A 20663-nucleotide genomic window follows, 5' to 3' on the forward strand; every position below is an offset into this window, starting at 1 on the left:
ATTTACTTATATAGCCTTTCGTACATCAGCTGATATCTCAAAGTGCTGTACAGAAACCCAGCCTAAAACCCCAAACAGCAAGCAATGCAGGTGTAGAAGCAATATCAACACAAAAGCGACCGCCTCTATCACACCGACAATGAACTTTGCGCAATTTGTGCAAAATGGGACGCATGCGTGCAACAGTTAAACGTCCACCTTCTGTTACTACTTCTGTCAAGCCATTTAACACCTACAATTCGTTGCAAAAGTTCGATAAATCCAACGTGTGCACCACAGAACGAATTGCTTCTGCAACCCAATGCTGCACTGCAAACGCATTGGAAATGAATGTAGCTAACTAGAGTTGGCCGTTTTGCAGAGCGGCTTACCCCGTTGATTTGCTTGGTTGTAGGCTAAGCTAAATAATTCATTATGGAAAAATATTATGAAACGTAATGAGAACCTGCACACCAATGGCTGTCAAAACTCTAAATCTCTGTAAGTGACACTAAACTAAATAGGACTAGGCTTTATTGGCTTTAGGGATGATTGGCTATTTATACAGTCTAGCATTAGGCCTACTGTTAGACGTTCCCAGTGGGGGGGTCAAACTCATTCCACTGAGGGCGGAGTGTCTGCCGCTTTTATTTCTTTCGATTAAGATCTAGACAACCAGGTGAGGGTAGTTCCTTACTAATTAGTGACCTTAATTCATCAATCAAGAACAAGGTTAGAGCGAAGACACTCTGCCCTCCTTGGAATGAGTTTTACATGGGGCTACGCTATATTCGTGATTTGACTTCTGTGCTTGTTATTTAGCCTATGGTGACTGGCCTCAAGTTATTGATGATACAAACCTGAGAAATGAAATTAGAATTAAGAATTGTATTTTCTTATCATCCTGGTCATAATGTCAATAGTCTAGTGAAATGGTGCTTTCAAGACAACTGGCAACTCGGGGGGAAAAACGAGGTCAAATCATGACGTCAGTGGTCTGATTTTCAAATCGGAAAGTCTGAGTTTGAGAAAGGTGCGCTGCGCAGTGTCCCAACTTCGAATTCCAAGTTGGATTACCGTTCAAAAAGATTTTCCCAGCCAGAGCTCATTTTTCCCGAGTTTCCAGTTGACCTGAAAGCACTGAAGTCGGAGATTTCCGAGTTCAGCTGATTTGAATGCCGCAAACGTCCAGACTTCGATCAATGACGCACAGACAGGAGCGCACATTGGAACTTCATTACTCTTGAGTAACCATGCAGACAATTGAAGTTCTGAAGTGAGTAGTTTATGTGGATAAATAGGGCGTATTTAATCAAACCATTGCATAAAAGTATATTCATAGCCTATAGTTGTGGTTAAGACTAAAGAGGTCAATGGAACGCAGCCAGTCGGGAGAGAAGAAGGACTGCGGTTTGGCGGCGCACGTTCAACAAACAAAGTGGATATTCGTCAAATCGTGATCGATGTATTGTAACAGGCCCAAACTTTGGTTACCAATGTTCGATTTGGATATATTTGGCTGTTTTCGATGCGTAACGTTTAGAAATCGTCCCTTTTCAGGTTTAGAAAAAGTGACCGCAAAATGCTAACTCCCATTTGTATAAACTGGTAGCATAGCTAGGATAGAGAAATCTGGGTCTGGAGGCGTGTCGTTTTTAAAGGTGCACATGCAGAAATCGCTTCGCTATTTTCTGGTTGCAAAACTTCTAATAGTTCGCCTAATGTCAGTTTTATTTGACTACAAGCAAGTATGGAACGATGATAGTCTACACTTTTAAAACAGTTGTGAAATATATTTTCCATTACCACATATAGTAATATCAGCTGCTTGAACCTTGTGTACAAAACACCAAGTAAAAAGATGCATAGAAATGTCGCACATAGAACATATCTACTGCTTCTTAGACTTGCTTTCATTGAGAATGACAGATGTTGGGTTGTCCAAAAAGTGATGTTTTGCAGCTTTAACTGTGATTGGTGATGACGACACGAAAATATATTAGGGTTGACATCCATACAAACATTTTATTCAGATGTTTACCTCTGAAATACCTAAAAGTAGGTTTGGGAGGTTGAATGAAATAGTTAAATTCCCATGTGCCAAAATAAAAAAACAAGTTCAATGTGTTTACTTTACTCGCATAGAAAGGTTGAATGGAAACCTGGTTTGTGATGCTAACATGTTTTTTAATTTCCGGGTTGTTTGTGTGTTGGTATTCCAGACAGGCCCTCTCCAGCCTGGATCCTACCCAGCAGCAGCAGCTCTTGGTGGCCGGGTCTGCGGTGGCCGTGGGCGGGCTGCTGACCTGTTATTACTGGGTGTATCAAGGGACGAAGGCCAAGCGCATTCCAATAGGGGATGGGTGGTGGGGGGCAGGAGAGAAGCCTCAGTCAGAGGATGAGAAGGTTTTCCCCTTTCAGGTCCAAACTTCTGATGAAGAGATACAGGTAGGATAATAAGGGGGTGAAACTTTATATCAAGTTCATAATTGCTGCAAGTCTTACTGTCAGTTTCCACTGGGCACAAACTGGTTCAGTCCATTTTGTTTTAACTTAATTTTCCAACATATTGTGACATGGAATCGACATGTAAAATAAATTCAGATTTGAAAGAAGTAAACTGTTGTTTTGAGGGTGAAATTTCAACCACAGGATTATGTCATCATGGTGACCAAATTTCAACAGGCAATTGTATAACATATATTTAATTAATTCGTATATTTAAAACAATGTCAGATCATCAACATTTCTATCCACTGTCGGGGGAAAAAACCTGTAAGGACAAAAACAATAGTCTGGGCAGCACCTCCTGTTGGAGAATTGATGTATCTACAGCTACCCTTTGGTGTCCCATCCAGGGTATTAACCAAGCCCAGACATTATATTTGACACAGACTATTACAAATGTGCTATCGCGAGATGGATTGTTGTGAGATCTCCCAGTTAAAAACAAAATAGATTCACTGTCGCTATTAAAGTCATTCCAAAGGGAAGGTTTAACAGAGCAAATGGAACAGGACCGTACTTTATCTCTCATACATCATCAATGAGACTATTTAGACCGGTATAGCATTAGTAAAATCATCAACAGCTATTGTTTCAATTCAACACAGAATTTAATTAAACATAGACAATAAAATTGGCAAAGTGTTTCAAGTTGATGTAAAATTTAGTGATATTGTTTGTTTGTCAACGCAATGTATCTTCTGCTTGTATAGTTTGATCTGTGCCAATGACAGGAGGGATAGTGACCAATAGCAGGATAAATAGAAACTAATATATACATGTAAACAGGATGAATAGTGATCAGTAGCAGGATCAATGGATACTGATAGTAATATATACATGTAAACAGGAGGGATAGGGACCAGTAGCAGGATCAATAGATGGTAGTGGCAATCAATAATCAACAGCCATTTCAGACTAATACATTTAATCAATGATACATTTAGCAGCAGTGTAAATTGACTGAGCGGGTGGACTCCTGTGGATGGACATAGAGTCCGTGTGGATAGTCTGTGGGGGAGGGAGAACCGTATCTGTTAGCCATTTGATAGTGTCATGGCCAGGCGATAGAAGTTGTTTTGTAGTCTGTTTGACTGGGCCTTGATGCAACAGTACCCCCTGCTGGACAGGGAGCATGGAGAACAGTGATCCTCAACTGCAATCTTGGTCATTTGGTTCTGCTATCACATAAAGCACAGTGATAATACATTAATCTGTTGTATAAATAAACAAAATATCTGACATTGTCTTCCCAATATGCAGTAATATACTTTTCGGTAACAATTAAACCAAAAATCAGACATTGTTTTTACATTGGAATTTGGTTGTGCTTTTAGATGGTTGAAAGTGTAGTGACAACACATTGGAAATTCAACTAACTTTTATCTTTTTGAGTGAATATAGGTTGTAATCTCATTGATCAACGTCTCAACTAAATATTACCCAATTATTCATGTTGAAATGACGTTGTGGTCCCAGTGAGTTATGGTAGAGTATCTTTGAATTTCATGTGAAAATCAAGGGAACATGTAACTTTGTATGACCACAACAGGCCTAACACAGGTCTTCTTCCTCCTCCTCCATCATCTTCCTCCTCTACAGGACTTGTATGACCGTATTGACAGGACCCGGTACACTGAACCCCTGGAGGATGCAGGTTTCCAGTACGGCTTCAACAATACCTACCTGAAGAAGGTGGTCTCCCACTGGAGGCATCAGTTTAACTGGAAGAAGCAGATTGCAATACTCAACAAGTATCCTCAATTCAAAACCAATATCGAGGGTTAGTAGGCCTTGATGATCACATCATGATCTTTATAGTGCCAGTTTCTGTCTCTCACTCTGTTTGGAAATTCGTCAGACATAATCATAAAAGTCAGTTTAAAAATAATAATGTTGATATAAAGAATAAAGCCTTTATAAAAGGCTCATACATGCTTATAACAAGTTCCCCCAATGTTTTACCCACTGCTCCCCATCCTCTAATCCCTGATTCCTCTTCCTTCAGGATTAGATGTACACTTCATCCATGTGCGTCCACCTCACCGTGAGGGTCAGAGGGTGTTGCCTCTAATGCTGGTGCATGGCTGGCCTGGCTCTGTCTATGAGTTCTATAGGATCCTGCCTTTACTCACTGACTCGCTGGACAGTCTGGCTTTCGAGGTCATCTGCCCCTCCATCCCAGGATATGGCTTCTCCGAGGCCCCTCGTAAGCAAGGTGAGGACTCGCATATGGGGCATAAGCATTCTCTAAAGCAGGGGTGTCAAACTCATTCTGCCGCTTTCGGTCTTCAACGAGGTCCAAACGGCTGCACTGAAAATGTGTTATATATATATCCTCGCCGTCAATAACTGATTGCCTAGCTTTCATTTTGGTGAATATTCGCGAGCTGGACACAGTCAAGAAACTGTGTGTGTGTGTGTGTGTGTGTGTGTGTGTGTGTGTGTGTGTGTGTGTGTGTGTGTGTGTATATATATATATATACTGCTCAAAAAAATAAAGGGAACACTAAAATAACACATCCTAGATCTGAATGAACTATTCATATTAAATACTTTTTTCTTTACATAGTTGAATGTGCTGACAACAAAATCACATAAAAATTATCAATAGAAATCAAATTTATCAACCCATGGAGGTCTGGATTTGGAAATGGAAAACCACACTACAGGCTGATCCAACTTTGATGTAATGTCCTTAAAACAAGTCAAAATGAGGCTCAGTAGTGTGTGTGGCCTCCACGTGTCTGTATGACCTCCCTACAACGCCTGGGCATGCTCCTGATGAGGTGGTGGATGGTCTCCTGAGGGATCTCCTCCCAGACCTAGACTAAAGCATCCGCCAACTCCTGGACAGTCTGTGGTGCAACGTGGCGTTGGTGGATGGAGCGAGACATGATGTCCCAGATGTGCTCAATTGGATTCAGGTCTGGGGAACGGGCGGGCCAGTCCATAGCATCAATGCCTTCCTCTTGCAGGAACTGCTGACACACTCCAGCCACATGAGGTCTTGCATTAGGAGGAACCCAGGGCCAACCGCACCAGCATATGGTCTCACAAAGTGTCTGAGGATCTCATCTCGGTACCTAATGGCAGTCAGGCTACCTCTGGCGAGCACATGGAGGGCTGTGCGGCCCCCCAAAGAAATGCCACCCCACACCATGACTGACCCACCGCCAAACCGGTCATGCTGGAGGATGTTGCAGGCAGCAGAACGTTCTCCACGGCGTCTCCAGACTCTGTCACGTCTGTCACGTGCTCAGTGTGAACCTGCTTTCATCTGTGAAGAGCACAGGGCGCCAGTGGCGAATTTGCCAATCTTGGTGTTCTCTGGCAAATTCCAAACGTCCTGCACGGTGTTGGGCTGTAAGCACAACTCCCACCTGTGGACGTCGGGCCCTCATACCACCCTCATGGAGTCTGTTTCTGACCGTTTGAGCAGACACATGCACATTTGTGGCCTGCTGGAGGTCATTTTGCAGGGCTCTGGCAGTGCTCCTTCTTGCACAAAGGCGGAGGTAGCGGTCCTGCTGCTGGGTTGTTGCCCTCCTACGGCCTCCTCCACCTCTCCTGATGTACTGGCCTGTCTCCTGGTAGCGCCTCCATGCTCTGGACACTACGCTGACAGACACAGCAAACCTTCTTGCCACAACTCGCATTGATGTGCCATCCTGGATGAGCTGCACTACCTGAGCCACTTGTGTGGGTTGTAGACTCCGTCTCATGCTACCACTAGAGTGAGAGCACCGCCAGCATTCAAAAGTGACCAAAACATCAGCCAGGAAGCATAGGAACTGAGAAGTGGTCTGTGGTCACCACCTGCAGAATCACTCCTTTATTGGGGGTGTCTTGCTAATTGCCTATAATTTCCACCTTTTGTCTATTCCATTTGCACAACAGCATGTGAAATTTATTGTCAATCAGTGTTGCTTCCTAAGTGGACAGTTTGATTTCACAGAAGTGTGATTGACTTGGAGTTACATTGTGTTGTTTAAGTGTTCCCTTTATTTTTTTGAGCAGTGTATTTTTATAAAGGTATATGCGACCAACATATGCATATCTGTATTCCCAGCCGTATGAATTCCATATTTTAGGGCTTATTGAATTTATTTAAACTAACTGATTTCCCTTTTAGGAACTGTAACTCAGTAAAATTTTGGAAATTGTTGCATTTTGTGATTTTTGTTCAGTGTAGGTCCATTATCATTTCTACGCAGTTGTGATTTGGTGTTAGTAATTTTAAAGTATATCGAGTTTGTCCAACCCTTCGCTGGCCAGATTAGACGAGGGCTGTATGTTTGACACCCCAATTCTAAAGAACTGATGGCATAGACCAGTTTTTTGCAAACGGCCAAACGTTCTGTCACTTTGTTTGTTACAAGAATTTGAGCTGGACATATCCATATATCCTGCTAAGTGACTTGTTATGTATCTTTATCTGGTTCTATCAACTCCACACTACAGTAATACAGGGTTAGGTTACAGTAACCCCATCATGACATGCTGGAGGTTTTGTAGAACCTAGAATAGCAATAAATATCCCACTAATACTGTTTTTCTCCTTTTTTTATTACTCAAGCAAGGAGATTCAAGGTTTTGTTTTATTTTCTGATTGTGGTAATTTATCTTTTTGGCTTTTTAACCCAGCCCTATTTAGTAAAGTTACTATTAGTTCACTATACTAGGAATAGATGAGTTAAGGGCTATGGTCTTCTGTGGTGTCATACTAATGTATCTGCTCTTCTTCTGTGGCGTCCCTCCCTGCAGGGTTTAACTCTCTGGCTGCAGCGAGGGTCTTCCACAAGCTGATGGAGCGTCTGGGTTTCTCAGAGTATTATCTGCAGGGAGGAGACTGGGGCTCACTCATCACTACTAACATGGCCCAGATGAAGCCAGAGTAAGAACAATTCTCCTCTTTTCGAGATGTGCACTTGCACATTCCCCGTCATGGATTTTAAAGCATATAATTGATGTAAGCATTGGCTGGAGTGAGTTGCCAGCAGTGTCTAATCCATGAGGGGGGAAAAGTGTGCATCTGTACACTTTGGAAGAAGGGTTTAAAACCAGGAAGCAGCCTAAGAACTCCAGAGTGGCGCAGCGGTCTAAAGCACCGCATCTCAGTGCTAAAGGCGTCACTACAACCACCCTGGTTCAGCGGTCTAAAGCACCGCATCTCAGTGCAAAAGGCGTCACTACAACCACCCTGGTTCAGCGGTCTAAAGCACCGCATCTCAGTGCTAAAGGCGTCACTACAACCACCCTGGTTCGATTCCAGGCTGTATCACAACCGGTCGTGATTGGGAGTCCGATAGGGCGGTGGATAATTGGCCCAGCGTCGTCCGGGTTTGGCTGGGGAGGCCGTCCATTGTAAATAAGAATGTGTTATTAACTGACTTACTTTAAAAAAAATAAGACAGCCGGCCCCAATTCTCTCTAGTCCTTCCCCTTGGAACTCAAACCCTTTTGATATTTGTTGATCTGTTAGTGGGAACAATATGGTGGAAGTGCCAACATTACACTGATTATACCTGTCCAGACCCTTCAGATACACAGCTCCACCATTACACTGATTATACCTGTCCAGACCCTTCAGATACACAGCACCACCATTACACTGATTATACCTGTCCAGACCCTTCAGATACACAGCACCACCATTACACTGATTATACCTGTCCAGACCCTTCAGATACACAGCTCCACCACTACACTGATTATACCTGTCCAGACCCTTCAGATACACAGCACCACCATTACACTGATTATACCTGTCCAGACCCTTCAGATACACAGCACCACCATTACACTGATTATACCTGTCCAGACCCTTCAGATACACAGCTCCACCACTACACTGATTATACCTGTCCAGACCCTTCACATCTGCAAATATCGAAGGGTTACAGTGGCCTTTCCCAATCTCACTCCTGGGGACTCCAAGATGTACACATTTGGGTGTTTGCTGTACAGCACTACACAGCTGATTTAACTCATCAAGTTTGAGTATTTTAATTAAGAGCAAAGAAAAACACAACGTCTCCCCATTGTGGTCCCCGGGACTGAGTTTGGGAAACGCTAGGTCACGGTGACATTTAGTGTACACAGAATAACATGTCTTCAGAACATCAACACTGTAACCATCAAGCAGAAAGATTTCTCTGTTGGATGACCACACTCTTTATCTTCTCTTCCTGTGTTACTGTGTAGGTGTGTGAAGGGTCTCCACCTCAACATGTTAACTAGCAAACTGAGGGGGTTCGGGGTCCTGTTTTCCATCCTGATTGGCCGCTACGTGCCCTGGCTGGTTGGGTTCACCAGGGAAGATGTCAGAAGGTTGTTTGGTTCAGTAGGTTTCATGGAAAGGAACATCTATGAGATCATCAGAGAGACTGGCTACCTGCACATCCAGGGCACCAAGCCAGACTCCGCTGGTGAGAATGTCACAGCTTTATTTGACCTGATATTTCACCTGGCGTTTTGATGACCCACAACTCCCAGGCTTGTTGTTTGAGCATGAGACTGAATGGACTGCTTTGTTGGTCAGTTTTTACCATCGGTCTGTAGTACTCCTAACACCACCACCACACACATGGTGATATGCTTGATCCAGATTTGCTGCAGCTCTCTGTCCCCCTGATGGCTGAATCTTTAACCTGACGATTTATATCTGGTACTGGCACCAAGGTTTGGAAGACGGCCCATGTTCTCCAACCTTAGAAGGTGGTGACCATTGTGCCCTAAATCATTATTGGCCTATTTCTGAACTTTCTTGCCTAGCTAAAGTATTAGAATCCTTGATTAAATCTCAGCTAAGATCTTTTGTGTCTTTGAAATGTATTTTAAAAGTAAATAAGTCTGTTTAGACCAGGTCATAGCACTAACTCTTCTGCATACCTAGTTATAAATGATGTGGTTAACTGTCTGGTTGAAAGGCAACATGGTGCTGCCCTCTTCATTGACATGTCAAAGGCTTTTTTTTTATCCCATTTTCTCCCCAATTTTCGTGGTATCCAATCGCTAGTAATTACTACCTTGTCTCATCGCTACAACTCCCGTACGGGCTCGGGAGAGACGAAGGTCGAAAGCCATGCGTCCTCCGAAGCACAACCCAACCAGCCGTACTGCTTCTTAACACAGCGCGCCTCCAACCCGGAAGCCAGCCGCACCAATGTGTCGGAGGAAACACCGTGTACCTGGCCCCCTTGGTTGGCGCGCACTGCGCCCGGCCCGCCACAGGAGTCGCTGGAGCGCGATGAGACAAGGATATCCCTACCGGCCAAACCCTCCCTACCCCGGACGACGCTATGCCAATTGTGCGTCGCCCCACGGACCTCCCGGTCGCGGCTGGCTGCGACAGAGCCTGGGCGCGAACCCAGAGACTCTGGTGGCGCAGTTAGCACTGCGATGCAGTGCCCTAGACCACTGCGCCACCCGGGAGGCCCCGGCCTTGTGAATGTTGACCTGTTTTTAAAGGTCTTACTCACATCGGCAAGGGGAGCGTGATCACACAGTCAGGAACAGCTGGTGCTCTCATGCAGCTTTTGTTCCACAAATAAGGTCTATCTTCAAAATGTTCTCATTTTATGTTTTGGAGCCTCTAGGGCAATTCAGAAAGCTGAGTGATGACCTTATTACCAATGAATGTGTTTTTTATGATCTTGTTTTTCTTTCTTTATTTATATTTTGTGTGTATTGTATGTATTTCAGGGCTGTAAAAGAGACCATGGTTTCAGTATGACTCCCTGGTAAAATAAATAAATGCACGGACACACAGACCTCTGATAGTTTAGCTGTAGTAGTCGTTCTAATCATATTGTGAAATGTCTCCCCCTGCAGGTTGTGGACTGAATGACTCTCCAGTAGGCCTGGCTGCTTACATGCTGGAGAAGTTTTCCACCTGGACTGACTTCAACAACAGGGACTTGGAAGATGGGGGGCTGGAGAGGTACAAGCTACAGTTCAGATTGTTTACTTTGGGTTGTGAGTGGAGAAATATATACTTTTTAGGGGGTAAATATATTGCTGTCCCATCAATTACTCTTAATCAAATGATGGTCAGATCTGCCAAAACTGTAGGGGAAACATTCAATACAACTTTATTTGTCCCAGCAAAACAATGATCCTATTCTATTTGCATGAACATGTTGCCTTGGTAGCACCCATTCACAGTCCTATTCACTTGACACCAAATGGGAAAATCACAAACTGAAAGAGGGACTACCTTTGTTGTATTCATCAGTGCACAACGTAGCAAAACATTTACAACTGAAAAAGTGTTTTTTTTGGGGAGAATGAATAAAACCCAGGGCTGTTGATTGGTTCATTGAGAGCCTGGTTCCTGTCTTTTAGGAAGTTCACCCTGGACGACCTGCTGACCAACATCATGATCTACTGGACCACCGGCTCCATCGTGTCCTCCATGAGGTTCTACAAGGAGAACTTCAAGACCAACATTGAGAACAGACTGGATAACAAGTGAGTTTGTATGTGTTGTGTCATATGGTCCAGTATGACACGGGCTGTTCCTACAGGGCCTGTCCATTTAATATGACACGGGCTGTTCCTACAGGGCCTGTCCAGTTTAATATGACACGGGCTGTTCCTACAGGGCCTGTCCAGTTTAATATGACACGGGCTGTTCCTACAGGGCCTGTCCAGTTTAATATGACACGGGCTGTTCCTACAGGGCCTGTCCAGTTTAATATGACACGGGCTGTTCCTACAGGGCCTGTCCAGTTTAATATGACACGGGCTGTTCCTAAAAACCAATAATAGAAGCTATTTAATAATACATGCCAAGGGACGAATAGTGCATTTTGCAGTTTTTTGTGATCCTTGCGGGACTTGAACCCATGATCATGCTTGCTTTGTGTTATGATAACAGGCTCCCAATAATGAGATGTTCCTGGTGGTTGTTTTCTGCCTACTTTAGTTGAATGTACCGATTGTGAGACACTCTGCTAAAATGTAAATGTGTGGCTGTGTTTGTTAACCTGTCTCTCGTGTCCTCAGGACTGGGGTGTATGTGCCTACAGGTCTGGCCGCGTTTCCCAACGAGCTAATGCACGTGCCCCAGTCGTGGGCCAGAGACAGGTTCAGGAACATCTACTCCTACTCTTACATGCCCCGAGGAGGCCACTTCGCTGCCTTCGAGGAGCCACAGCTCCTGGCTGACGACCTGTTGCAGTTTGTGAAGAAGGTGGAGAAGTTGTAGAGTTGATGGATACAAGAGGTCGACTCTCCACTCCTGCCAAGTGCCTGGAAGAAAAACCAGCAGGACTTCAGAACGTGATAACACTACAGCTTGGAATTGTAGCTCTGTACTAAAAACATTTAAATGTTAGTCTATGATAAAAAGTCAGAAGCACTGTCTGATTATCAGGTAAATACTTTGTCAATCAGTGATGTAAACACTGCAATATGATCATGCTCAGTGATTGTGTTGGTGTAATATTAAGCCTATACAGTCAACATAATGGACCAATACTGTAATCAAAAAATGAAATGATCACCACTTCAATACAGATTACAAATGTCTTCCAGATTCGCACAACAACTGTGTGAAAGCAGCCTCAATCACAGATGTCTGTTCTTCTCTTGTTGCAATAATGAAATACTAATTATTTGTGGGGCTGGTTTCCAGGAGTGATCAGGACACAGCTTAAGTTTAGTCCTGGACTAATAATATACTTCAATGTGTTCCATTGAGCATGGTTTTTAGCCTAGGTCTAGATTAAGCCTAGTCTGTCCCAGAATTCATCATGAATTTTATGTTTCTTTCTATGTCTGTTCTTGTTGTAATAATGCTGTACTGCTATAATATACTATACTACTGCTGTACTGTTATAGCATATTATACTACTGCTGTACTGTTATAGCATATTATACTACTGCTATACTGCTATACTATACTACTGCTGTAATCATGTCTATTGTGACGACCCTGTAAGGCAGGGATGTCAAACTCATTCTACAGAGGGCAAAGTGTCTGTGGGTTTTCCTTTCAATTAAGACCTAGACAACCAGGTGAGAGGAGTTCCTTACTAAATATACTTCAATGTGTTCCATTGAGCATGTTTTTTAGTCTAGGTCTAGATTTAGCCTAATCTATGTCCAGGAAACCATGATGAATTTTCGTTGGACCCCAGGAAGACTAGCAGTCACTAAGGTGTCAGTTTATGAGGAACCAAATAAAGAAATTAAACAAATTAACATCCAAGTCAATAACTCACAAGACTTTGACCTATGTATGCTGCAAAATGTGTATAATTCAAATGAGCCTTATAATTTAGTGAACCAGCTTAGATTTACATACAGTACTGTATATTTCCAACAGATTGTTTCAGAAAAACATTTTAAACAATAGAAAACCAAGACATTATACAGGTACAACCAGATGACAAGTAGGTATACAATGCACAAAGTAACTTAGTAGGCTATATACCGTCACAGGACCAACACTGCTTTCAATACAGCACATATACCCAAGCTACACCAGACAACATATTCATTACAATCATTCTGTACAGGTGATGCCAGTCATTCATATAAACCTCTATAGAAACATAGTACCTGGACTGGGCTCAGGGTTACAGAGAGAGAGTCGTCCCTGGACTGGGCTCAGGGTTACAGAGAGTCGTCCCTGGACTGGGCTCGGGGTTACAGAGAGAGTCGTCCCTGGACTGGGCTCGGGGTTACAGAGAGAGAGTCGTCCCTGGACTGGGCTCGGGGTTACAGAGAGAGAGTCGTCCCTGGACTGGGCTCGGGGTTACAGAGAGAGAGTCGTCCCTGGACTGGGCTCGGGGTTACAGAGAGAGAGTCGTCCCTGGACTGGGCTCAGGGTTACAGAGAGAGAGTCGTCCCTGACAGAGAGGGGTATGGTGTATACATGTCAATCCCTTCAGTCAACACCTCTAGTCACAAATCTTCTGAGTGCTGATCTAGGACCAGGTACCCTCTGTCCATATAATGTTAGTCTTTGTGACCTAAAAAGGTCAAACTGACTTTAGATCAGTAGGAGCAGGTTTATATAGACAGGGGAACCTGATCCTAGATCAGCGCTGGGCCATATGGACAAAAATCCTGGATAAAATTGAATACATTGATAAGATGAATGTACACAACAGTTTAAAATGATCATTTTTAAACTACTAGTTTGATGGTTGTAGTCATTAACAATCCTCCATATTAGGAAACTGAATTCAAACTTCACATCTCTCTAGTATAGGCTACTTATCCTAATGAACGATAAGCAAAATGCCTCCGATAAGTGATTCAGACAACTTTAATGTCCTCAGAGGCAATTCATATGGCAGCAGTCATAAAACAGATCACATTTAAAAATAAATAGCAAAGGATATTTACAAGCAAATTGGCAGGATTTGATCAGTATGGTGGCTGTCAATGACTTTCAGTTTATCATCCCAGCTTTCTCCTAGATCAGCACTCCTACTCTGAGAAATGTTTTGTGATCATGGCCTCCTGTCATCTCATACTATGGCTGTGGTTGGGAATCCTTTCATTGTCACTTGCTTTTGATAGCCATGGGGGTCCTGAAACCAGACATAATCCTGCCAGTCAGTCTGCCCTCCTCCCAGAGAGGGCCCAGACCCAGAGACACAAGACAGAGCAGTAACTTGTCTCTTCACCCGCGTGGGGACCTTAACATCCAGTTTGGGCCGGAACCACCCAACGCCACAGTCCCTATGGGCCAGAACCATGGCCCTGTGCCGGACAGGTTTAGCGTCAGACAACAGGCTGGCCATGAAGAGCGTGCGGAAGAGCTACATAAGGCAGGAGGAGATGGAGGCTCTGGTCACCGTCGGCTAGTGTCACCTTCTCCATGTTGACCTCGTACAGCTCCTAGGGGAGGAAGGATTCACGGAGGAGAAGGAGGAGCACACAGGGACCCAGGGAGAAGAGCACCTCCAGTTGTTAGAGAACCTCAAGTTCTTGGAAGGTACGCTGGCACCACCTCCAGTCCAGGCCTCCTGTGGCAGACTGACCGGGCCTCCAACCCATCACCTCCTCATTCTGGGGGGAGAGAATGAGAGAGAGGCCTGGGGTTAAACAGCAACTCATAGACAACACTGCTAAGAGTAGGACTATTATAGCAGCTAGTCATGAGCTCTTTCTGAAATGGTCCCATCGATTCTTATCTCCTCACCTCCTTCTCAACTGTATTGGAGGAGGCTCCCAAGGTTCATCCCCTCTGACCTTCTCCAATGTGTTTCAAGAAGGTAAGGAGAGACGAAGCAAGGAATGGAGGGAAAGACAAAGTGAAAAAGAGTCATGTATGATGAATCATGTTGAGAATCATAATTGAGGACAGAAGAAGCACACTGCCCAGCACTCACCTGCATGGCAGCTTGCTGTCTCTTTTGAGAGTACTCCAGCTGGTCATAGGTCAGAGGCAGCTGTTGGCTCTGGTAGAGGATACACTTCAGTATATCACTGACGAAGCGGCAGTAGCACTACTGTGTGACTGAGCCTGGAAACACTACCTAATTTACCCTCTTCAGCATCTCTGCATTGTCAGCCTCAGCCTGCTTGGAGGGGGCCATAGAGGGGGCAGTGGTGGTTGTGTCTGGGCTGGTCTCGTGATCACCTGGCAGGTGCTGTCTAAAGATGAAGGATCTATGGATACAACACAATGTAGATAAAATCATCTGATAGATCAGGGGTGGGCACTTTTTGGCTCGAGGGCCACATCAGGATTTAGAAATTCAACGGAGGGACGCATTTTTGGGGGAACCAATTGTTCGTTCAAATCAATTTGTGGGGGCCTCCCGAGTGGCGCAGCGGTCTAAGGCATCACTACAGATCCGGGTTCAATCCCAGGCTGTGCCAGAGTTGGCAGCGACCGCGAGACCGATGAGGCGGCGCACAATTGGCCCAGCGTCGTCCAGGTTAGGGGAGGGTTTGCCCAGCCGGGATGTCCTTGTCCCATCGCACTCTAGCGACTCCTGTGGCGGGCCGGGCACATGCACGCTGACAAGGTCTCCAGGTGTACGGTGTTTCCTCTGACACTTTAGCTGGCTTCCGGGTTAAGCGGGCATTGTGTCAAGAAGCAGTGCGGCTTGGCTGGGTCATGTTTCGGAGGACGGCACGGTTCTCGATCTCCGCCTCTCCCGACGCCTCTCCCGACTCTGAAAAAAGGGGGAAAATATATATTTAATTTTTTGAGTCTCGTGGGCCGGATTGAAGCCGGATACTTTGCCCCCCTTGCCCTACGGGCACCAAAACATAAAACAAACCTAAAACACAGTTCCACAAATATGGTGCAAGAAAACTAAAAGCTGCAGGAGAGCACCAGCTGTTCCAGACAACTGTGATCACGATTTGACGAATATCTACTTTGTTTGTTGAACGTGCGCCGCCAAACCGCCGTCCTTCTTCTCTCCCGACTGTCTGCGTTCCATTGACCTCTTTAGTCTTAATCACATCTATAGGCGATGAATATACTCTTACGCAATGGTTTGATTAAATATTCCCTATTTATCCACATAAAGAAGTACTCACTTCAGAACTTCAATAGTCTGCATGGTTACTCAAGAGTCCTGCAGTTCCAATGTGCGCTCCTGTCTGTGCGTCAGTGATTGAAGTCTGGACGTTTGTCGCGTTCAAATCAGCTGTAAACTCGTAAATCTCCGACTTCAGTGCTTTCAAGACAACTGGGAACTCGGGACAAACGAGCTCCGACTGGGAAAAAGTCAGGACCTCACGCATCTTTCTAGAGCTCAGAAGTTCCGACTTGAAGATCACTGACATCATGTTTTGACCTCGTTTTATTCCCGAGTTCTCAGTTGTCTTGAAAGCACCATTTCACTAAACTATTGACATATGTCCGCAGTGATAAGAAAATACACCAACAATTTGCCTATTGACATAGGCTAAATAACAAACACAGAAGTCAAGTCACGAATATAGCCTAGCCCCATGTAACCACTGTCTAATGTCAAAGACACTGGTAATTTGTAACTGTGGTCTAACAGTAGGCTTAATGCTAGAATGTATAAATAGCCAATCTTCCCTAAAGCCAATAATAGCCAATAAAGCCTAGTCCTATTTAGTTTAGCGTCACTTATATAAAAACAGAGAATTTGTTTTTTAAGAAATCCATTGCTGTGCAGGCTCTCATTTCATAATATATTTCCATTATGAGTTATATAGCTGTAGCCTACAACCAAACAAATAAAACGGGGTATGCCACTCTAAACTGGTTTGACAGAAATGGTAGCAGAAGGTGAATGGTTAACTTTTGCTGCACACATATCCAGACGATGCTACGTCCCATGTAGCGCAAATGCTCACTCTCGGTGTGATGGAGGCGTTAGGTTTTTAATTGAAGTGATTAGTGGAATCAGAATCAAGCCCCACCCCTCAACAATCAGAAGTGACCTCAACACGTTCATATAAAAGTCGTCGGAGGCGAGGATTAGTTGTGGTGTAACGTTACTTGATACGATCGGAGTTGAAAATAAAGACCGATATCAGACGAGAAAAATGCTCATGAATTGGAAGATCGTCGTTCCTTTGCTCGCGGTGGCTTTCATCGTGACGAGCGCCGATGGGATACCGGGGGGCGTCGTGGACGCAGATATGAACGACCCCGCTACCAGAGACGCGCTGAAGTTCGCGGTGGCCGAATACAACAAGGGAACAAACGACACGTATGCGTGGCAGGTGGCCGAAGTTGTCAAAGCTCAGAAACAGGTCAGTCCTTTTTGTAATTCTTTTTATCAGTTGAACGAAGACACAATGTTGGTCATTCATTGTGTTGCGTAGTTTCCACGGTAGAAATATCGTAATATAGACCAGTGAATTTATTAACGCACTTCATCTACTCTGAATGCGGCAGAATGTTCAATGTTTTAGTTAATGTACGACACCTGTCGAATAGGACCGGTGTCGGTAAACGTCGGCCAAAAAAAAACAGTTTGTTGGCAGCAACAGTCATCAACGTTCTTAACATGAGGGCAGCCTGACCAACAATGCTAGGCAGTGGCGTTAACATGTTAAAGTACTAAAGTTATATTTTGGCTGTTTTACTTTACTATTCGACTTTTACGCCATACATTTTCCCTGACACCCGAAAGTGCTCGTTACATTTCAAATGCTTAGCAGGACAGAAATTGTCAAGTTCCTATATCAAGAGATCATCCCTACTACTCTGCTCTGGAATACTCATTAAACACTAATGCTTAGTTCATTCATTGTTGGCGTGTGCCTCTGCATATCCATTAATGACAAATACAAGAGTCGTCATCTCTGGTTTGTTTATTTTAAGGAACATGAAATTATTTTGTACTTGAACTCAATTAGTATTTTTACTGGGTAACTAACGAGTAATTTTCTTCACTCTAGCTCAAGTGTGACAATTTGGGTACTTGTTCCACTGCTGCTAGGGCGAGTAAAATGGTCAGTGAAGTGTACACTAATTTGTCTCCGGAAGTAGCTAGCACGCTAACCAACTACAGTTCAATCGCACCGACAATTGTTTGAATGTTAAATGACGAGACCGAGGCATTGATGCGAGTAACCAGTCTTGTTCAGTACATTGCAAAACCTCCGGGAATCTCAAGCACACCTGTAAAAACACTGGGCTTGCAGTAATTAACATTTACCAACAGATGGCATCACTGTGCCATTATACACCCATAACAATCTAATTGCATTGGTGGTAATTTCCAATGTAACAGCTGCGTGTATTGTGTGGTGCATATATATTTGTATTTATTGAACGTATGCGTTGATTGCTCTACAAATGGTAGAAAGTGAATGTAACTTGTTGCGCACATCTAGATGCTGTCGGTGTGGTCTAGACGTTAACCTGGGTGCTTGACTGCTATTAGGTCTGAATGCTTGGATCAAGCCTGCTCACAGCAACACCCTCTGAATTACATGGACAATCTGACGACACTGCATTTATGAACGCCCAGACAGCGCTCTGGACGTCGAGATAATTTAGGAATACACCATAGCTACTTTATACAATGGCGTTGTGGAAAAGGCCTTTGCTTGAAGGGTATTTCTACCGCATGCATTAAGTGCTAATCCCTGGGAAGCCGGTGTTTGGAGGATATATTGGCACAGGGGTTCGTCGAGGGCCGGCAACCATGCCAATATATCCTCAACACTGGCTTCGAGGGCATTGTCACTTTTTATACGGGTTACCAACAGTCAATTATTGAATGACATTTTTTAAATTAACTTTATTTTGGTAAAAGTCAACACTATTTCGTACTTCCACGAGATGTAGTAACGTCACAAACATAAGGTTGCTATCCAAGCCAGCTGGTAGTATCGGTTCGGTTGCAGGAGATGCGACTCAGTCATTGTACTTCTGTATTCATAAGTGATTCACTAGAACAGGTTCCTCATTCAAGATGGGTGATTTCTATGTCTGACGTGCTGACCCTCCTCTGCTTACAGGTGGTAGCTGGGATGAAGTACATCTTCACAGTGCAGATGGCCAGGACCCTGTGCATGAAGGGACGTGTGAAAGACTGCGCTGTGCATCAGTACCCAGCTGTGGTAAGGACCACAAGGCTAGCCTGGTCCCAGATCTATTTGTGTTAACACTGGCACTTATGCTCAGTGCTTCCTACATGTACAGCTTAAGAATGGTCCATTTTTAGTTTATAACCTGTTACCAACAATAAACACATTGGTAACTAATAAACAACTTATAAACCGTTAGTAAATCCTACTTGTAACATGTTACCCATTTCACTATTGGTTCAGTATTGAGTTGTTTGCAAAGGGAAGTTTTAGGTGACATTTCCATAGACGATTGTCTGTTGGCAGTGTTGAAGAGCATCAAGACCATGATTAATTGTGGGTACATTTTTGCCTGACTACTTCACAAATAATACATGTGTTTATGATGCAAGGTGATTTGTAGTCAGATGCAATGTCCAACAAACCTTTTGTCAGGTGTTATGCTGCTGAAGGGGTGTGACCATACAAACTCGTGTTGCTTCCTGTTTCCTCAGACCTACCAGTGCACCTTTGTGGTGGTGAGCCGCCCCCGGCTTGGAGAGATCCAGTTGATCAAGCAAGCCTGCGAGGAGTAAAGACCCAAAGGAGAGAAGACTTCAATTGTCTAGTCTACCCAATTAGTATTTATTACCAGTGGTGTTAGTCTTACCTAAACAGATCTACCTCATCTATGATGTATTCAGAGAATCCAACTCATTTTCCTACTTATTGCATTCCCACACCAATATAGCACTTAAAATAAGAACTGCTGTGTTGATGATGGTTTGTCAGCGCTAAGCAACAGTGGAACTAAATAAAACCTGTTTTGTTACATCTACATGTTGGTTTCGTTTTGTTGCCAGATGAACAAATCTTAGGCCCATTATTTTGTGAAAAAATGGTTCAATGTTGATAAATATAACGTTCAGTCACCCGCCCAATGATTCACAGGACAGACCAATGTTAAAAAGGCTCATGCATTCAACATGGAGGTTGTCCATCACAACCTCTAAATAGGTCAGAGAAGGGACTACTGAAAAGGTGTTGGCTATTTATGCACTATTATAAACTGGGTGGTTGGTGCCCTGAATGCTGATTGGCTGATAGCCGTGGTGTATCAGGTTATAACTTATACACTGCTCAAAAAAATAAAGGGAACACTTAAACAACACAATGTAACTCCAAGTCAATCACACTTCTGTGAAATCAAACTGTCCACTTAGGAAGCAACACTGACAATAAATTTCACATGCTGTTGTGCAAATGGAATAGATACAAGGTGGAAATTATAGGCAATTAGCAAGACACCCCCCCAAAACAGGAGTGATTCTGCAGGTGGTGACCACAGACCACTTCTCAGTTCCTATGCTTCCTGGCTGATGTTTTGGTCACTTTTGAATGCTGGCGGTGCTCTCACTCTAGTGGTAGCATGAGACGGAGTCTACAACCCACACAAGTGGCTCCTGTAGTGCAGTTCATCCAGGATGGCACATCAATGGGAACTGTGGCAAAAAGGTTTGCTGTGTCTGTCAGCGTAGTGTCCAGAGCATGGAGGCGCTACCAGGAGACAGGCCAGTACATCAGGAGACGTGGAGGATGCCGTAGGAGGGCAACAACCCAGCAGCAGGACCGCTACCTCCGCCATAATGCAAGGAGGAGCACTGCCAGCGCCCTGCAAAATGACTTCCAGCAGGCCA

The 20663-nt window shown here is 44.1% G+C and overlaps 2 protein-coding genes and 1 pseudogene across 2 annotated transcripts; 2 read left to right on the forward strand and 1 right to left on the reverse strand.

Moving 5' to 3' along the window:
• Window positions 1-1031: 1031 nt before the first annotated feature.
• On the forward strand, window positions 1032-12696 carry LOC129828594 (epoxide hydrolase 1-like). The gene is made up of 9 exons (XM_055889645.1): window positions 1032-1255; window positions 2202-2427; window positions 4087-4267; window positions 4493-4702; window positions 7252-7381; window positions 8692-8915; window positions 10321-10429; window positions 10834-10959; window positions 11497-12696. The coding sequence occupies exons 1-9, from the start codon at window positions 1233-1235 to the stop codon at window positions 11696-11698; spliced, it is 1431 nt and encodes a 476-aa protein (XP_055745620.1). The 5' UTR covers window positions 1032-1232; the 3' UTR covers window positions 11699-12696.
• An 801-nt stretch (window positions 12697-13497) lies between these two features.
• On the reverse strand, window positions 13498-16028 carry LOC129828445 (MAD2L1-binding protein-like; annotated as a pseudogene).
• Window positions 16029-16804: 776 nt separating this feature from the next.
• On the forward strand, window positions 16805-19800 carry LOC129828598 (cystatin-like). The gene is made up of 3 exons (XM_055889650.1): window positions 16805-17199; window positions 18919-19020; window positions 19482-19800. Exons 1-3 carry the CDS (start codon window positions 16990-16992, stop codon window positions 19560-19562), a joined length of 393 nt encoding a protein of 130 aa, XP_055745625.1. The 5' UTR covers window positions 16805-16989; the 3' UTR covers window positions 19563-19800.
• Window positions 19801-20663: the final 863 nt, after the last annotated feature.

Source organism: Salvelinus fontinalis, chromosome 30 (assembly GCF_029448725.1).
Source record: "Salvelinus fontinalis isolate EN_2023a chromosome 30, ASM2944872v1, whole genome shotgun sequence".
Lineage (NCBI taxonomy): Eukaryota > Metazoa > Chordata > Actinopteri > Salmoniformes > Salmonidae > Salvelinus > Salvelinus fontinalis.